The 19,631-nt window shown below is 43.4% G+C and overlaps 1 protein-coding gene across 1 annotated transcript; it reads right to left on the reverse strand.

The window, feature by feature from the left end:
• Window positions 1–1,198: 1,198 nt before the first annotated feature.
• Window positions 1,199–8,518, reverse strand: LOC134350555 (Schwann cell myelin protein-like). The gene is made up of 5 exons (XM_063055898.1): window positions 8,233–8,518; window positions 6,908–7,276; window positions 5,078–5,380; window positions 2,292–2,579; window positions 1,199–1,341 (listed from the first exon to the last, which is right to left on the reverse strand). The coding sequence occupies exons 1-5, from the start codon at window positions 8,273–8,275 to the stop codon at window positions 1,199–1,201; spliced, it is 1,146 nt and encodes a 381-aa protein (XP_062911968.1). The 5' UTR covers window positions 8,276–8,518.
• Between the last annotated feature and the right edge of the window lie 11,113 nt (window positions 8,519–19,631).

The raw sequence follows: 19,631 nt of genomic DNA on the forward strand, positions 1-19,631 counted from the left end.
AATTTCCAGCATCTGCAGAATTCCTGTTGGTTGTCCATGTATTTCTAAATTCTTATTTGTCATATCCCTAAGAATTTACTCCAGTAATTTCCGTACAGCTGACTCGAGACTCACTGGTTTATTGTTCCCAGTATTTCCCCTTCTTACATAGAGACACAATATTCGCCGCTCGCCAATCCTCCGCGACCTCTTCTGTAGCTAGAGAGGCCTCGAAGATACTGGTCAAGGCCCCGTCAATCTAATCACTTGCGTCCTTCAATGACTTGGTGTGAATCCCATCAGGCCTGGGATCATCCGCCTTAACACACATGAAGAGACCGAAGAGTTCCTCCTCGTTGACCTGAAAAAACACCCTAACGCATTCACACACTCAGCACTGATCTCCTAATCATCGATATCTTCCTCTTTGGTAAATGCTGAAAGAAAGTACTCATTAAGTACCTCATTCACATTCTCCACATCCAAGCAAATATTCTCCCCTTTTTCGCTGGGTGGTTCCAACACATCCCTAGTTATCATATTGTTATTAATTTTTGCACAGAAATCCTTGGGTTTCACCTTATTCCTGCTGGCCACTGACTTGTCATCCCCCCACCCCCCCACCTTCCCCGCTTCCCCTCCAACCCCCTCCCCCGCTTTCCTAATTCCTTCCTTTCGCTCGTTGCTGACTCCTGACTTGTTTATAATCCTGATGTGCTTCGTTTGATCCTAACTTCCGAATCTTTGCATACTTTTCCTTTTCCTTCTGGACAAAATCCATCACCACTCCGGAAGTACAAGGCTGCCTCTTATCTTTCCATCCACGTCTTTTCTTCTAACAGGAACATTCCACTACTACACTCTGTGCAATTGATCTTTGAACACCGTTCACATGTCTGGCGTGGACTTACCATAAAGAAAAACCGTGTCCCTAATTAACTTTACTGAATTCCTTTTAGTACTTGTCATCACACAAGACTTTTCACTCGCAATAGCAGTGGTGTAATTCAACTCCAGACTGAGTTCTATACTTCTACTCTCGTACCTCGAAGCAGGAAGCCAGCCTTCCTGGTGCCATTTTTACTGTTACTTTGTCAAATTGCCTGTAAACACCCACTCTCTTCATTTCCACGGAATGGTCTGACCGTGAAGTCATTGCCTAAATAATTTCTCCCGAAGGCTCCCAGTTGTCAATTGTTTGAACGATTGCTTTTTTTTTTCATAATTTCAGTCGTCCTTTTATCTCAAATTCAATGTCGTAATGCACGAACCTGTAGGCAAATAGAATCGTTAAGATCACGATGATCATCACTGCTGCTCTTCCTGCTGCAATGGCAAAGTCCCTCAGCAACGAACCTGAAACTAGTTACAATAAAGAGAATTTTAGTTCAGTAGCACATCACAATTCAAAACACATTGGCATACCATACATGAGGAAAACAGCAGGCCAGGCAGCATCGTTAGAAAGGAATAAACAGTCGACGTTTCGGGCCGAGGCTGTTCATCGGGAACTGCTCAAAAGTGTCTTCCGAAACTTCGTCTGTTTATTCATTTCCATAGATGCTGCCTGAGCTCATAAGCTCCTCCAGCATTGTGCACGTGTTACTATGAATTTCTAGCAACAGTAGAATCTCTTGCGTTTACACCATGTTACATACCAGCCACGGCTGCAAAGAATGGGCACAACTAACACGAATGCAGTGCTTTGAACGACACTGAAACAAATGGAAGGACGTTTGCGCAGATGGATTTCTTTGAGGAGGTACATCCAAACTTCAAACATGTGATTTTTTGTAAACATGATGTTATTTTTTATATATATATATACATAACGAAAGGAATGCTCTAATGACAATTTAGAAATGATTGCTCACGTTCTGGTGTTTGAACCCACAGATCGGCCTATGCTGTTAGGAGTGTTACACTACTTCGGGCAATGTAACTATTTTCGTGTGTACGATGAAGAAAACCAGAATTCAACGCGGAAAAGATCAAATAAAGATACAAAGCGATGTTGGAATCTTCAAATAAAGTAGCTGTTTCGTTACAAAAAGAAAAGGTGGCGTCATTTGTGCACTGCAATGTGCATAAGTGTGTGGGAAAATTTCAAACAATCGAAAAGGTATTGTATATAGATTGCGAAAGATTTGCAGAAAACAAAAGAGAAAGGAAATGAGAGTGCGTGAGAGAGGGAGAGGGAAAAGGAGACAGAGACAGAGAGGTTAAGAGCTAGAGAGACAGCTACGATCCCCCATGTTCAGCATTGCTGATCTTTCATTCTGTGATGGCAACAATTACACCTCAGTCCTTACCTGATGATTCGCGGTGGAATGTTCCGTTACTAGTACCGTGTACGTTCACCGCGACGCAGGAGATGAGTTGTCCGGCACCAGCCTGGTTACTCAATATCAGTGAGCCCTGCGTGACGAATTTATCCAACATGAAGCCGGTGACATGGAAACGTTTGCTCTGCCCGTATAGGGCCTTCCCATTGACTCTCCATGTGATGGTTGCTGGTGGTTTAGCTTTCACCTTACACGTACAGTTGATCCAGTTCTCAAGGCTTGTGCAGGTCGGGCCGGACACATTCTCGGGTGAATCTAAAGAATTAAGTCATTTGTACAGGTATCATGCGCCATTCAGTTCGTGAAATAAAGCGGATTGAAATTTCATCCTCTAGTTCCTCTCTCACTAACCCTCTCTCCGCTCTCCACTTTATATTGACTCAATACGGTCTAGACTTACAGCGTCTCAACAAGAAACGGTGAAAATTCTGCAACAACTTCACACCCCCGCCCACCCCATCCGCCTCCGGCACAGATTTTTGCTGGACCCGCTGTGTTACCTTCCCATGAGAAATCTGATACCAGACCAAAAGAATTTTAATATCGTGAACGGACTGAAGCACCGGAATATCTTCCTTGTGCTGGCCAAGGTCTTATTATCTCGGGGAACTAAGAAGCACTGATCCGAGCCCAATACTAACTCAACAGTAACCATTATTTCACATGAATTGGCATGATATTTTTGAACCTTTCTTTTCACTCTTCACACATTCCTCAAACTCTACCCCTCACTCACCCCAACAAAACTAGCTAGAATTTGCAGTGTATAATTAACCCAGAGAGAGGTTGAAATGTCATTAAGTACTTCAGATTATATACTAGTATGGAATGGGACAGGAATGATCTACCCAAATAACTGTCCACTGCATATATCTGAGTTTCAATGACTAAGATTTAATTTTAACATGTTTCATTCAGGAGGCACACTGAACCTGGGTTCAGCTGCGTCCTCGTGTGATCATGGTGTGGATCTCTCACATTCCCTTTGAAAGTTTTATTCTAGTTAGTGAGGAAAATGGTGATAACAAGAAGGGCGGGAAGCCAGAAAATATTATTCAAATTGAATCCGTGGAGGCGCATGACGATCTCAAGGGCGTTCTTCATGACAATGTATCAAGAAAATTGCATCTACGTTTTTCTGCAGAAGTATAGGTGACAATCTAAGTGAAAGACTGCTGGCAACGATGGTGTGGAAGCAGTATACGTGTTCCATTTATTGTTATAATGTCATGGTGTTATCCAGCATGCTGTGGGTACGTGACCAAATGTTTAAGGCATTGAACTAGTGATCTGAAGGTCGTGAGGTGGAGCCCCAGTCGAGGCAGCGTGTTGTGTCCTTGAGCAAGGCGCTTACCCACACAGTGCTCTGCGACGACACTGGTGCCAAGCTGTTTCGGCACTTGCCCTTCCCTCAGACAACAACGGTGTTGTGGAGAGGGGAGACCTGCAGCATGGGCAACTGCCGGTCTTCCATACAACCTTGCCCAATTAGTGAAGACTTTCCAGGCGCAGATCCATGTTCTCGCAAGCCGAACGAATGCCTATATCCAGCACGGAAAAGGGCCCCTTGGACTTATTCACTCATGCTGAACAATCTGCTGCCCTGAGTCACACTCATTTGCCCTCGTTTAGTCCAAAACGCTCTATAACTTTCATATCCATGAAGCAAACAAATATCTATTAATTGTACTCCCTTCTACTACACCCTCAAGCAGCAAGTTGCCGAAACCTTCTGTTATTTGCGTAAAGAATGTTGCCCTTCATGCCCGCATTAAATCTGGGCCCTCAAGCGGCACGATGAGAAAGGGATTTGCCTAGATCCGCTCTGCCAATAGTCATCGGAGTTTTATGAAGCCCCACTACTCCGCTTTAGATAAAACAGAACCGCCCATCTACTCTCTCCACCTGTCGAGTCCCGTGAATCGTGCTTGCACACTCCTTAACTTAATCAGATGTTCCCTGTACTATGGCGAAGATAATTGCCCACAATGAACCAATTTTATCAAATTGCCTCCTGTGCATTCAAAAATTAAGTAATTTGATATTCGTCAGAGAGGTTTTATTGCAAGAGACGTCAGAAAATCCGTTTGCATGCTTATGGCAAGGAGAGGTCAATCTGTCGTTGGGTCTTAAGAAAACGTGGTCGCTGCGTGAGAGAAAAAAAAATCTGCGGTCAGAACCCAGTCACGACAATGTATGCAAACTGGGCGGGCACGGGGCAATTGGTCCGGTTCTGATGCGCTGCGTTGTTTCATTGCTAATTCTTGATTTTGGAGCACTCATCGCTAATGTGCCTACACTGGTACAAAATAAAAATAATTAAGGGCAGTGGCAAAGCCCTCGAGCAGTTCAGTACATAACAATCTTCAGGTCAATTGTAGAAGCTTAACAATAGGCCCATCCAGTCGCGAAATCACTGTTGGCATTAATTTGTGACTGACACGCTACTCGTAACCTTTTGAAAGGTATTGTCAGAAACCATGGAAACACCAGTGCCACCCCGAGAGACCCTCCACGTCAATGAGATTAATGTAGCAGAGCAAGCTGCTTGGCAGAATAATACAGGGTCCACTCCGATATCTAAATGTAAACCTTACCCCGCAATCATCACTTCGGACTGCATATCCTCGCCCCCTTAAACCATAAGACCAGAAAAGTATTAAGGAACATTAAAGGAAATAATTATTATTTAAGGAAAGCTGCGGGTGAATTCCTGTTCACCATTATTGACTATAGCTTTGAGAAACACTCACAGTGAACATCCAGCGTAAAATATGCCGTATTTCTCCCGCTGGTACCATCCGTTGTAAGTTCACAACCAATACGTTTACTGTCATGGTTCGGTGAAGGAGTGAATGTGAATTTGGTGGAGATATTCTGAGGACTCTGAATAGTCTTGCCGTTTTCTTTTGAACCTTGAGTAATTGCCATCAGTTCTTCGTCGAGAATCCATTTTAACCTGAATCGGGCGGATGGACAACTGTGATTTAGTGAGCAGGTCAAGTAGCTCATTCGCCCAGCGATGACGTCTTGAGGAACTGATATCTGTGGTTCAGCTGTTAATAAAGGTAATTGATATATCATGAAATACTTTATTGGTAATTTGTTTTTTTATTGAAGTTGATCATCAAACAATCATTTCCCTAAGATGTACTTCAGATGCTGTGCATATAATATCATACAATAATATTTGTCAAATACTTTTAATTCAAAAATAAAATAATTGGAAGATTATTGTCTCACTCCTCGGTAGGACAGATTTGCACCGTCAATATTAACTCAATGTAATAAAATCGCAATCGCCTGTTAGAACCATAGAACCATAGAACATTACAGCACAGAAACCAGGCCATTCGGCCCTACGACTCTGTGCCGAAAATTTATTCCGCTTGTCCCATTGACCTGCACCCAGTCCATAATCCTCCAGACCTCTCCCATCCATGTACCTATCCAATTTATTCTTAAAACTTAAGAGTGAGCACGCATTTACCACTTCAGGTGGCAGCTCGTTCCACACTCCTACAACAATCTGAGTGACGAAGTCCCCCCTAATGTTCCCTCTGAACCTTTCCCCTTTCACCCTAAAGCCATGTCCTCTCGTATTTTTCTCTCCTAATCTAAGTGGAAAGAGTCTATTCGCATTTACTCTGTCTATACCCCTCATAATTTTGTAAACCTCTATCAAATCTCCCCTTATTCTTCTACGTTCCAAGGATAAAGTTCGAACCTGTTCAATCTTTCCCTCTAACTCAACTCCTGAAGACGCGGCAACATCCTAGGAAATCTTCTCTGCACTCTTGCAATCTTACTGAAATCCTTCCTACAGTTAGGTGTCCAGAACTGCACACAATACTCCAAATTTGGCCTCACCAATGTCCGATACAACCTCACCATAACATCCCAACTCCTATACCCAGTACATTGATTAATGAATACCAGGATGCCAAAAGCCTTCTTTACAAACCTGCCTACCTGTGACGCCACTTTCAGGGAATTATGTATCTGAACTCCCAGATCCCTTTGCTCTCGGTGTTTTCAGTGTTTCCCGGCGGCAAGATGAAGTCGCCATTCAACAGCAATGGTAAATAAAATAAGAAAAGGATAAGCGGAACGGCAATTATTGCAGTGGACTAGTCCTAGAGTCCTGAGGCTTTGGTTCCCGAGTTTCAACAATAAGAGGTCTTAAGTACATTGTTATAGCAGTGCTAATGGATTCAGAGGCTGTATTATCTATTTTTTGATTGTTTGTTATTCGGCACTCTGGGAGACGTCCAGCCTCCCGGGTAGACAGACCTGCACCACAGGTAGCTAGAACACAGTGAGTAGGGGAATAGAATAGATTAGAACATGAGATTAGATTATGAGGAATACAATAGATGCCTGGCTATAATAGATGTTATCATATCAACAATAAATCGGGGTCACCAGCTAACAAATATTCGGACAGCTGTAGGTGCAAAACCAAAGGTTGGAGAAGAAACACGGGAGACGATATGCATCGATATAAATAATGCGTATATACATAATACTTATCTGTAAAGTTTCAATGTAAACTAGAAACGCAGCTCTAAGAGAAAACTTACTTATAACAGAAACTGTGACGCAGCCATGTTCTTTTCCCTTCGGTATCCCCCTTAGGTTTCCAAAGGTCACCCTGAAGCAATAGACGCCTTTGTCAGCAAAGCTGACGCCTTTAATCCGTAAGGAACATCCATTCTGAGCTAGGTTGCCAGTGAATTCTGCTCGTCGTTCATAAGTAGAGGATATTTTTCCATTCTCGTAGATAGCAAAGACCTCTTTCTCCAGAGGATCATATCCCCCTTTTAACCACATACCGCTTGGGTTATAGAGTCCCGTCCTCTGGTCAAATGTGCACTGGATCTCCATACAGCTACCGTACACAGCCCAGAGTGTCCGCGGAACATTCACAGAAAGTGACATAGTCTGTACAACTGAAACAAAAAATCAATCAAGTAACCATACAATGAGGTGAAAGTATGATTGCTGGTACTTGACGCGGACAACTACACCGGACTGACTTCGAAAATTAAATACAATCGACCGAATTAGTGTTGTAGAACAAAGGGCCCTAGAGCTGTGGTATATTGTCCTTTTGAAGTGGAGACCAACGTAGAGCAGGCCGTAACGATGTTTTTTGTCACGTATTATCTGCCACAGAAATAACTACAGGTGTTGCGGTATCATGTTACAGCTAACAACATATTGCTGAATCTACACTTGGAGAGCTCTATGCATTTCTGGGCGACCTACGAAAGGAAAGATAGCAACAAATGATTTTTTTTCTTTTAAAAAAGGAAAGAATTTCGCGAAGACTCAACCGGAGTTGAAGTACTCATGTTCTAAGGAAAGGTCAGATAGCCTGGCTATAACAGAGAAGCGTATGATGACATTCTGGATGTTTGCAAAATTACGGATTTCTGCCATAAGGTTAATGGCCATGGTCTCTTTCCAAGGATAGTAGAGTGTGAAGCGAACAAATATCATTGGTTTAAATAGAGAGGAGAAAGATGTCAAAAGGAATTGAAAGTCAACATTGACACAGAGGGTGGCGGGAATGTGGTTCGGGCTGTCAGAGACGTTGAAGGTGTAGATACAATCACGGCCTTTAAATAAACAGGACAGATGCGCAGATCGGAAAGGTACAGAGAGAAATGGGCCTAACGCGGACAACTGGACTAGCTCAAGGAGAGTACATTAGTCATGGAAGATTAGTTGGCATGGAAGAGCTATGCTGGAGGGCCTGGCTCCACGCTGTATATCCGTCTGTCTCTTCTTGACATATCATATTTACATTAAATTGTGTTGTTATCTCTCGAGCACACAACAACTTGGTGTGCAATAGCAATTATTTATCCAGGGCTGTATTAGCAATATTTTTAATGCATACCTGTAGCATGAAACAGAATGGAAATCAGCAGAGCAAATGCCATGGTTGTAGTAGCTGGATACTGAAAATTAAAAACAAAAACAGCAATTCCACAATCGAGCCCTTTTTATGCACTCAAACTTCTCTTTAACGCTTGTACCAGTTGTTTGTCGAACGGTCGCTATACTTCAGGAGATGAAACTGTGCTGCTTGCATTCGCACCTCCGCTGTCTGCGTTTGCAATACCCCTTCACCATCAAAGAACAGAAGCGTAAGAACTTCACGGAAGTAAAATTAGGTTAAACCTCCCAAGAATGGACCACCGCAATCACGAAATGCAATAGGCCAGTCTGGTGTCCGACCACAGCCGCGCACTGGGCCACAATTGTAGATTATTATCTCGAGAAACAGTTGACTTCTATCAGCGGGAAAGAACTTCTCGCAACCCGTGTTATTTGCGTGCGATGAAAGTTGGTGTTTGTCGTGTAGGTACTTTCTCCGGAAATTACTATTTGCCGCCTTCGAGTTACTCTCGCATCGAAATGTCAAGAGTACCAGGGCTGTTTCAGTAAACATGTAAACGGGCGTCATCGTGCTTCCTGTAAAATGACCGCAGTAAGTTGCGTCCACACCCAGACGACAGGACAGTTGTCTATCCAAATGCCACAAGGAAGGTCACCTGGGAAGAGTCAACATTTCTGCAAAGGAAAATAGGGATAAGTCATGCATTATAGACCAGTGTGAGTCATATTATTTTTGAGAGGTCTTTGGAGAGGATATTGAGGGATGAGACAGAAGCTTTTTTTTCAAGATTGTAAGTACGACATTTTGAAGATATTAGATGTTTTAAAAACATGATTAAGATTTTTGAAGGATGCTTTATGTGGTATGTGCCCTGGGCATTATCTTCATAACTTTCCTTTAACTGACGGCTAGACATCTTGATGTATAATTACCTCAATTATTCTAACTTGCCTTTTGAGCAAAGGAACATATGCTACTCTCAAGTCCTCCGAGATATCGCCGCTCCTCGTGAAGACCCAAATATCTTTCTCCATGCTTCAGCAATCACCTCACGCGTATTTGAATGTTTAACTTCTAAATCTTCCTAAATCCCTGTATGTCTGAACTATTGCCGCATATTCTGCCTGCGGATCTATTAATCCGCAAAGACCTATGTACTTGTGCCCGCACCATATCCTCCATACCTCTTTCATCGGTGTACCTGTACAAATGTCTCCTAGAAATTTGAAGTCGAACCAGCTTCCAGTGACAGCTCGTGCGAAGCTCTTCCCACCCTCTGGGTGAATTAGTTCTATCACATGTTCACTGTAATCATCTCACATTTCACTATTAACCAATAACCTCTATTTTAGGTCTCACACAAACCCAGTGAAAATGTTCTTACATTTACACTACCTTTGCCCCTCATATTTTGTATACTTATATCAAATTTCCCCTTTCTATTATCCGCTATGGAATAAAGTCTCAAAAAAAAGACATAAACCAATCTTCCGTCCCTGGACCCACTTTACACCTCACGCTCTCGGAGCAGTACTGCCAGGATAATCAAGGACACGACCCACCCAACGAACACACTTTTCATCCCTCTTTCCTCCGGGAGAAGGCTCAGGAACTTGAAGAGTTGTACGGCCAGATTTGGGGACATCTTCTTTCCAACTGTGATAAGACTGCTGAACGGATCCTAACCCGGATCTGGACCGTACCCTCCAAATGTCCGGACCAGCCTCTCGTATTTTTTTCTTTTTTTGCACTGTCTTACTTTCCATTTTCTATGGCCTATTTATGATTTATAATTTAATTTTTTTTATATTTACTATCAGTTTGTACACCAGGGAGCGGGTAGCGCAGAATCAAATATTGCTGCGATGATTGTACGTTCCAGTATCAATTGTTTGCCGACAATAAAGTGTAAAGAAGAAAGTATTCAACCTTTCCCTGTAAATGAGGTCCTAAAGTTCTGGCATCACCCTTGTATTTTTTCCACATTCTTTCATTCTTACTGATACTTTTCCCGATAGGTGGGTACAATATTAAAATTAGGTCCCAGCAATGCTTTATAAAGCTTCAACATAACCTCCCAGCGTCACGACTGTCGGTGTGCTGAAGGTTTTCCTTACGGATTATCTTTCTGTGATGCCACCTTAAAAGATATTATGAATCTGATTCTCAGATTCCTCTGCTCTACTGCAGTCCGCAGTGCCCTACCACGCACCGTGTAACAATATCATGTAGCCCCATGGTAGTCTGGAAACTGGAGCGAAGCTATTACAGCTCGATCTGTTCTGGAGTTCGAGGTTCAATCCCGGTGCTGTTCTGTAAGGAATCTCGGTATTCTCCCATTGTCCAAAGACGTACCGGTATGTTAATTGGTAATGGTAAATTGTCACGTAATTCGTTTAGAGTTAATCACGATTGCCAGCGGTTTCTGGAGGAGCATTACTTGACAGACTGGAAGGGCCTACTCCACGCTGTATCGCTGAATCATAAATAAGGACAAACCTTCTTTGGTCCATCCAAATTGCAACAGCTCACACTTGTCTGCATTAAATACTATCTGCCATTTATCAGCCCGGTTTTGTGCCTAGTACTGTAGGCGCGTGGCCAAGGGGTTAAGGCGTCGGTCTAGTGATCTGAAGCTTGCTAGCTCGAGCTTCAGCTGAGGCAGCGTGTTCTGTCCTTGAGCAAGGCACTTAACCACACATTGTTCTGCGACGACACCGGTGCCAAGCTGTATCGGCCCTAGTGCCCTTCCCTTGGACAACATTGGTGGCGTGGAGAGGGGAGACTTACAGAATGAGCAACGGCCGGTCTTCCATACAACCTTGCCCTGGAAACCTTCCAAGGCGCAAATCCATGGTATCACGAGACTAATGGATGCCTATTTGTGCCTGGTCCAGATCCCACTTCAGAAAAAGCATAGTCTGTTCGGTTAAAAAAAACGAAAAAAAAAAAACAAAACTACACAACCTATTTCTCATCATACCTCTGCTTTACCACTGGATCAAAATACAACTGTTCCTCAGTGGAACTTTATCTCCCTTGTTGTCAACTTTTTTTTTATCATGTAACGATATAAAGCTTAGAGATTATCCTTGACCTTTGACCCTGCTTGATAAGAACATTTCATATCTCCGCTGACCCATCCTGGTCGCTTATTTGAACATTTCCCTGAATCTTTACATTCCAAAGAGCCCAGTTCGCAGTTATCCTTCATTAAAATTTACTACACGTTATGACACTTCTGGAATAAATTTAGAGGCCCACGGGACATCTGCAGTTCCCTTTACCTATTATCCTTATCCTTCTTGGAACACGCTGCTCCTGAACACTCGTCAGCTCGTCTTTTCATGGCGCCCTCATTTCGGGCGTGAACATCTGTGATACCAGCTGCTCCCAATCAGCTGATCCTCTCATACTTCGTTGTTATTTGCCGTACATAATTTAGTACAGGAAGATACAGTTTTATCTTGAATCATAATGGAGAAAATCTTTCGACGGTGATTTCAGCAGGAGAGCAAGCAGTGCTGTCCTTAATCGATTGTACTGTGTACAATATAAATCTCGTTACCTTAAGCATGTTATTCTTGCTATGCAGGGTGCGAACCAAAAGTTTGGGTGGTATTACGGGATAAAGATCTTGTCGGTTTCAGCTCAATTTTAAGGGAAGTTCTCATGTAAACGTGTAAATTCCAAAACGAAATACAAGGAAGACCCTCCTGATTATTACAATTATGAACCATGGATTATAGCCTCGGAAGAGAACTGAGATGGGGAAAATTTCTTCACCACTGGTTCACAGCCCAGAAGGCAGTGGGCACAGTGTGTTAAATATATTCCATCTGGATGCATTTATCACTGTTAAGGAAGACAACGTGTCCTGGAAATGCAGAGCCCATGCCAACAAAGGTGCTACCTGAGCTCGGCCCAACTGCTTCCTCCCCTCCGTCACCAGATTTCTCAATGAATAATGTTACAGTGATAGACCTCAATATTTTCCCTTTTTGATTTGTTTTCTATTTCCAGTACTTATATAGAAATATGTAATACTAATGTTGAACGTTCAGTTTTTATTATGTATTGCAATGCATTGCTGCCACAAGAAAGAAGATTTTACGACGTCAACCTGGAACTAATTCTAAGTTTTATGATAGTCATCTGTAACGACCAATGCTGAAGTAGCGTTCATTTGTCGGGGAACTCATTTCAAGAGCCTCAGGGTAACGTTGAATTTTCATAAAACTCTGCTTAGCCAGTTGGATTACTGTACTCAATACTCTTTGGGTTTATATACGCAGGATGTCGAAACTTTAGAGGGAGTGCGGAGGAGATTTACAGGATGCTGCCCCAATTGGGGGCCGCCGTCGGTCAGAGTTGGCTGTGGGTATTATCTACTAGCTATCCAGAGACGCAAGCCTGGGCAGTACAATATGGAGAACAATCTATTTCCACGTAGCCAGCCTCCATCCCCAGCCCCTACGCATTGATGAACCCAAAGAACAGCAAAGACTGATACTGGTTTGGTTCTAGCAGAATTGCAGGAGTAGTCTTTTAGTGTTGCACTCCAGCACCGGATTTTCCCTGGGGGTTCATTCCCGAAGTCTTCTCCATGTGTGGGTATAGCTGCAAGGCAGCAGAGGTTTGAGATCAGTTTTCCTTCTCCTGGATGAGCTGCCAACCACAGCTGACGAGACCCACCTTCCGGAAGCGACTGGTTTTAAGGAGCCAGTAACCCTTCTCCTGTCTGTGGAAATGGTTTCACCGGGCTTAGTAGCGAAGCCACAAGTGAAAGCCAGGTGCGGACTTTGTTGTCAGAGGCTATTTGAGGCTCAAGTCATTGGAAATGTTTAACAGTTAGTGTGGGCTTGACCCCATTGCCACTCCCGGCTGAAACAATCTTAAGAGACTGGAATTAGAGAGCATATCTTATCTGGAGAGGTTGATCGAAGTCGGGCTTTTCTTTTTTTTCAGTAAAGGAAGATGCGAGGCAACTTGATAGAGGTATACAAGATAATAACAGGTGTTGATCGTGCGGCGCGCAGTGCGTTTATCTCTGGTGCGTCAATGGCTAATTACAGATGACATACCCTTCAGGTGACTGGAGGAAAACGTACCAGAGTGCCACGGTTAGTTTTTTTTTCTAAAGCACAGCTGGTGAAAATTGCAAGGAACACGTAACTGTGGTGCTGGTAGCCACAGATAAACGACGCCCTTGAAGGACGCAGACAGGCAGACGTATTAATGAGGAATGAAGGGCTATGTTGGGTTAAGTTTAATAAAAAATGGAACAATAGCATGGAACGAAGAGCTTCTTCCGCACACTACTATTTTGTTCTATATATTGACTGTTTACTAATAGTCAGCGAACAAAAGTTCTTTGGCACATTTACGTATCAGCAAATACATGTTGGGATGCCATGTTACTGATATGCAAGACATTGTTAAGTTCTCATTTGATTTCTGTGTTCAATGTTGTTCACCTTGTTGGAAGAAGTTAAGCTGGAAACTCTTCCGAAAATGTTCACACGGATGCTGCTCGATCTCGTTAGATGGAAGTATAAGGAAGTATAAGGCAGCTGGGTCTTTATTCCTTGGAGCATAGGAGACAGTAGACTAATCTTATAGAGTTGCATAAAATCATCAGTGGTGTTGGAAGGAATCTGTTCCCTGGGATAGGGGCTTAAACTGACAGGAGACAAAATTAAAAGGAGCCCGAGGAGTAATTTGTTGAAGCAAAGAATTGTGAATACATGTGACGAGCTGTCCGGGGAACGTTTGAGCTATGTAGATACGGTGGCATGCAAAAGTTAGGGCACCCCTGGTCAAAATTTATGTCCCTATGAACAGCGAAGGGAGTAAAAGATGAACTGATTTCCAAAAGGCATAAAGTTAAAGATGACACATTTCTTGAATATTTTAAGCAGAAAACTTGTTTTTATTTCCATCTTTTACAGTTTCAAAATAACAAAAACTGAAAAGGGCCTGAAGCAAAAGTTTGGGCACCCTGCATGGCAGTACTTAGCAACACCCCCTTTGGCAAGTATCACAGCTTGCAAACGCTTTTTGTAGCAAGATAAGAGTCTTTGAATTCTTGTTTGTGGGATTATCGCCCATGCTTCCTTGCAAAAGCCTTCTAGTTCTGTGAGATTCTTGGGTCGTCTTGCATGCACTGCTCTTTTGAGGTCTATCCAGAGATTTTCGATGATGTTTAGGTCAGGGGGCTGTGAGGGTCATGGCAAAACCTTCAGCTTGCGCCTCTTGTGGTAGTCCATTGTGGATTTTGAGGTGTGTTTAGGTTCAATTTCCTGCTGTAGACGCCATCCTCTTTTCATCTTTGGCTTATTTACAGACGGTGTGATGTTTGCTTCCAGAATTTGCTGGTATGTAATTAAATTCTTTCTTCCCTCTACCAGTAAATGTTCCCCGTGCCACTGGCTGCAACACAAGCCCAAACCACGATCGATCCACCCCAACGTTTAACAGTTGGAGTCTGGGACTGTTCATGAAATTTTGCATTTTTTTTCTCCAAACATACCTTTTCTCATTGATGCCAAAATGTTCTATTCGGAAGGTTCAAAGGAACATCTAAACAAGCCTGATGCATTTTGGAAACAAGTCCGGTGGACAGATGAAGTTAAAATAGAATATTTCTCCCCATTTTGCCTGCTAATTTTTCCAAGAGAGAATTGCGAAAGCCAACTTTCCCTCGGAGTTTTTGGATGTGGGTGTCAAATGAAAGCGTCCGATCCAGTGTCACGCCCACGTAAACTTGAGTCGGGTGATTTTCGTGCTTCTTCCCACACCAGAAGATCCTGAGTTTCTGAGCTGCTTCTCGATTCCTTAGGTTGAATACACACACTTGACTTTTTGATATATTTGAGTTCAGTGACCATTTTTCATAATACTGCTTCATTGCTTCGAAGACTGCTGTAAGTCGTACTTTAACTTCTTGGAAAGAATTAGCTTGTGCTGCTGTGCATAGGTCACCTGCATAGATAAACCTGCGTGTGTTAGGAAAGGTTGGTTGGTAATTTGGGTGAACATTAAATAGAGGTGCCAAATGCTCCCTGTGGTAGTCAGTTCTTTTGTGGACGCCACCTACTCTTAATTCCTTTCATTTCTACATGAAATCAGCGATTTTCTACGAGGCTAATTATTACTTTGACTGTGGTTTCCTTCTTTAACATTTTAGATATTTTCGGTAGAAGGCCTCTATGATTCACAATGTCGTATGCTGTTGTTAAGTCAACGAACACTGCCCCTGTAAATTGCCACATTTGAAAGCCATCCTGAATATACGAGGTTAATTTCAGGACTTGACCGCAGCAAGAGTGGCCTGGCCTGAACCCGGCTTGGTCTGGTGTTACAAGACCTTCGACTAAGGGGGATATTCTTTTCAGTATGGATCTCTCGTAGAATTCCTAGAGGGTGCAGAGGAGGGAAATCCGTCTGTAATATTTTTAGGAATTTTGGGGTCTTTATTGGGGTTTAGGAGAGCAACATCTTTGGCTGTTCACTTTTTAGGTAATTTTAATGATCTTAGGCAACAGTTAATAAGGGACAGAAGCCAATGGAGTGCTTTAGGTCCAAGATGCTTAAGGAATTAATTAAGAATCACATCTATGCCAGCAGCTTTGTGGGATTTTAGCTGTGATCCTTAATTCTTCTAGGATGAGAGGTGGGAAGTTGTTATTCCCATTTCAGAGAGCTGACTCCATCTCCTGATGTTGTTTTTACGTTTCCCTCCGTTCCGTGTTATTTGGTCGACCAGTTAGTATTAGTTGGTGGGAAACCTGATACGCACCAGACATAATGATCCAGTGGGTGGTAAAATGATAAATCCTTCGCCCACTGAAAAGCACGAAAATCGTTAGTGTTTGACGTTGAAGAGGAAATAATCCAGGTTCCTCTAAACTCTCCTTTTTGGTAATAATCTCCATTCCAGGCAACCTCTATGTTAACGTCCTCTCCATCTTCGTCAAAATATTTACATGCTGTCTGTAATACCTGAATTGTGCGTACTGTTCCGAGCTAACCTGTCTAATATATTAAGCTAATACAACGTGACTCTTAGCTCATTTTTTGAGCTATGAAGGCGGGAAAGCCACACACAAAAAATTGTAAATACAAATCCTGTTTAGAGGACTCTGACTATGTACTGAATATATCCCGTTCAGGTTTTGTATGCTTCTTCATGAGCTCCAGTGAGAATAACCTCTGAAAATCACAACTCTCCAGGCAACGAAAGCATTCAGTTTCAGGAAACATCCTGATAGTTCGTCGAAATGCACACATAACAGTGAAATAATTCGGCAGGTTCGGCAGCATTTGTGGAAATAAGATGTCGACATTTCTAGCCAAGGACTTTCAGCAGGACTGCAAACGAAAGGGAGAAGTAATAATAAGAAGGTGATACAGAGGTAGGAGGACAAGCCCGAAGGTGATAGGAGAACGCAGGTGGATGAGATAGGAGGGATGAAGTAAGAAGCTGGGAGAAAATATATAGAAAAGGTAAAGGTCTAGAGAAGAAGGAATTTGATACGAGAGGAAATGGTCCTGCACCTATGTTCTATGTTTCCATAACTACCTCAACGGTACCTCTTCCCACCCTGCCACATGCAAAAATGCCATTCCCTATTCCCAGTTCCTCCGTCTCCGCCGCATCTGCACCCAGTATGAGGCTTTCCGTTCCAGGACATCTCAAATGTCCTCCTTCTTTAAGGATCGTGGTTTCCCTTCTGCCGTCTTCAATGATGCCCTCACCCGCATCTCCTTCATTTCCCGCACTTCGGCCATCACCGCATCCTGCCGCCACCACAACAGGGACAGAGTTCCCCTTGTCCTCACCTAGCACACCAGCAGCCTCCGGTTCCAGCATATTATCCTCCGCAACTTACGCCACCTTCAACAGGACCCCACCACTCTCAGCTTTCCGTAGGGATCGGTCCCTCCGCGACACCCTGATACACACTTCCCACCCCACGGATCTCCCACCCAGCACTTATCCCTGTAAGCGTAAGTGCGACACCTGTCCCTACACCTCCTCTCTTGCCACTATTCAGGACCCCAAACAGTCCTTCCAGGTGAGGCAAAACTTCACTTGTGAGTTTGTTGTGGTCATCTATTGCATCCGGTGCTCCCGGTGCGGTCTCCTCTACATCAGCGAAACCCGACGCAGATTGGGTGTCAGCTTCGTCGAGTACCTCCGCTCCTCCGCCACAACAGACACAAGCTCCCGTTTTGCCGCCCACTTCAACTCTGCTCCAATTCCCATCCGGATATTTCCTTACATGGCCTCCTCTGCTGCCATGATGAGGCTAAACTCAGGTTGGAGGAGCAACACCTCAAATACCATCTGGGTAGTCTCCAGCCCCTTGGTATGAACATAGAATTCTCCAACTTCCGGTAATTCCCTCCCCCACACTTCCCCTATCCCTATTTCACTCCACCCCCTCCCCCAGCTGCCTATCACCTCCCTCATGGTTCCGCCTCCTTCTACTACCCGTTGCATTTTCCCCTATTCCTTCTTTACCTTTTCTACCTATCACCTCCCTGCTTCCAATTCCCACCCCTTTATCTTTCTCCTTACTGTTTTTTCACCTGGAACCTACCAGCCTTCACCTTCCTACCCTCCCCCGACCTTATTTATAGGGCCTTTGCCCTTTCTCTGTTCAGTCCTGACGAAGGGTTCCAGCACGAAACGTTGACTGATCGTTTCCACGGATGCTGCCCGACCTGCTGAGTTCCTCCAGCTTGCTATGAGTGAAGTGTTCTTTTGTCATTATGCTGTACTTCTTTTGCCGGGATACTGACTCATTAGCTGCTGGACCTTCCAGACACGGGTCTGTTTTGAATATAATCAATTGAAACTCCTTAACTGCACACAGGTCTCCAAAAACGTATCTCCATTTAACTAGTTATGTGACTTCTAAACCCAAATGACTGCAGCAGTGATGATTTGGTATGTAATATTAAAGAGGATTGAATACTTATGCAATCAATTATTTTGTGTTTTATATTTGTAATTGAAACACCCTGGTTTCATTGCCTGCGGAAGTTTAAGGAAGACAACCTCCGAGCCAGCCAAACTCGCGAGACTGAGGCAGGTTCGATCCCACCCCAAGTCCCGGACTGCGCGGTAGCTGTGCAATTTGCTACCCTGTTGCAATTTAAAGCCACAAAATAACAGAGAATATAATGCAAAAGATTAAAGGAATTATATTTATGAATCCTAACTGAAACGTTAGTAAAGAATAAGAAAAAAGAAAAGCGGCCATTCTACATAGATTGAAACACACAATCGACTGCATCATTCCTCAGGGCAATCACACAACATCCAAGGAAGCCGATCCCAGATGATACCCCTACAATGACACACCCTGTTTACCTTGGCTGCGTAAGTCCAGGGAAGACAACCTCCGGCCCCACCAAACTCGTGAGATTGAGGGACACTCGATCCCACGCAAAACCCCGATTTGTATGGATGCTGTGTCATTAGCTACCCTGTTACAAATTTATACCACAATATAGGTCCCAGTCTAATTAAACAGTCTAATGTGCACAAGTTGAAGCTTGATATTCTCTCCCTCTCTCACGCGCTAGACCCTCGGTCAACGTGAAAGCACACACCACCTTCCGAACGTCCCTCACAATCCACCTCGACCAAGCAGGTCTCCCACCAGATCGTATGCTACGACTGGTTCTCGCCAGCGTCTTCTCTCTTTATCTCTTCTCGAACAAAACCCCAAGCTCAACCTTAGTGACCCTCATCAGAGAAACTTCCCCTTAATCTGATCATGCAAACTGGATGGCACATATTTCTCCTCTGTTTTATCTTCAACGGTAACCCAAAGAAGCATGAAAACAGAATAAACTGCTCTTACAGAACTGCCAAAATGAGATACATACAGTATAATAGTAAATATATGAACCATGGCTTTACGCAATTAATTTAGATAACTTTGTACGGATCTGTTTCCACTATGACATGAGTCTTTTTTTCTGTGGGGAAAAAGCCGAATTAAAGCCCGTGTGATTCAATGATATAAAACAACAAAACATGAAAACTTCCAAGGGGGTGAATACTTTTTAGAGGCACAGTATTCACGTTGTTAGTTGTCGGTGGAAACAGGTTTAACAGAGTATATGCATTTAATGTATGAAGAGAAAGTTCAGTGAAGTTCTGTGCGGCGAGCTATGTTGCAGATAGAGCGTTGCGCGCCCAGAACGGTATGCAATCAGTTGTGGAAAAAGCAGCTGCTATAAAAATGCTTTTATGACTACAAGATAGACATAAAATGCAGGAAATGGACGGATAAGAATCCTGTGCATGAAGACGGGACTAGATAAATTGGATACGGTCGTCAACAGAGATATTGTCGGCCCAGGGTCTTTTCCTG

Source organism: Mobula hypostoma, chromosome 8 (assembly GCF_963921235.1).
Source record: "Mobula hypostoma chromosome 8, sMobHyp1.1, whole genome shotgun sequence".
Lineage (NCBI taxonomy): Eukaryota > Metazoa > Chordata > Chondrichthyes > Myliobatiformes > Myliobatidae > Mobula > Mobula hypostoma.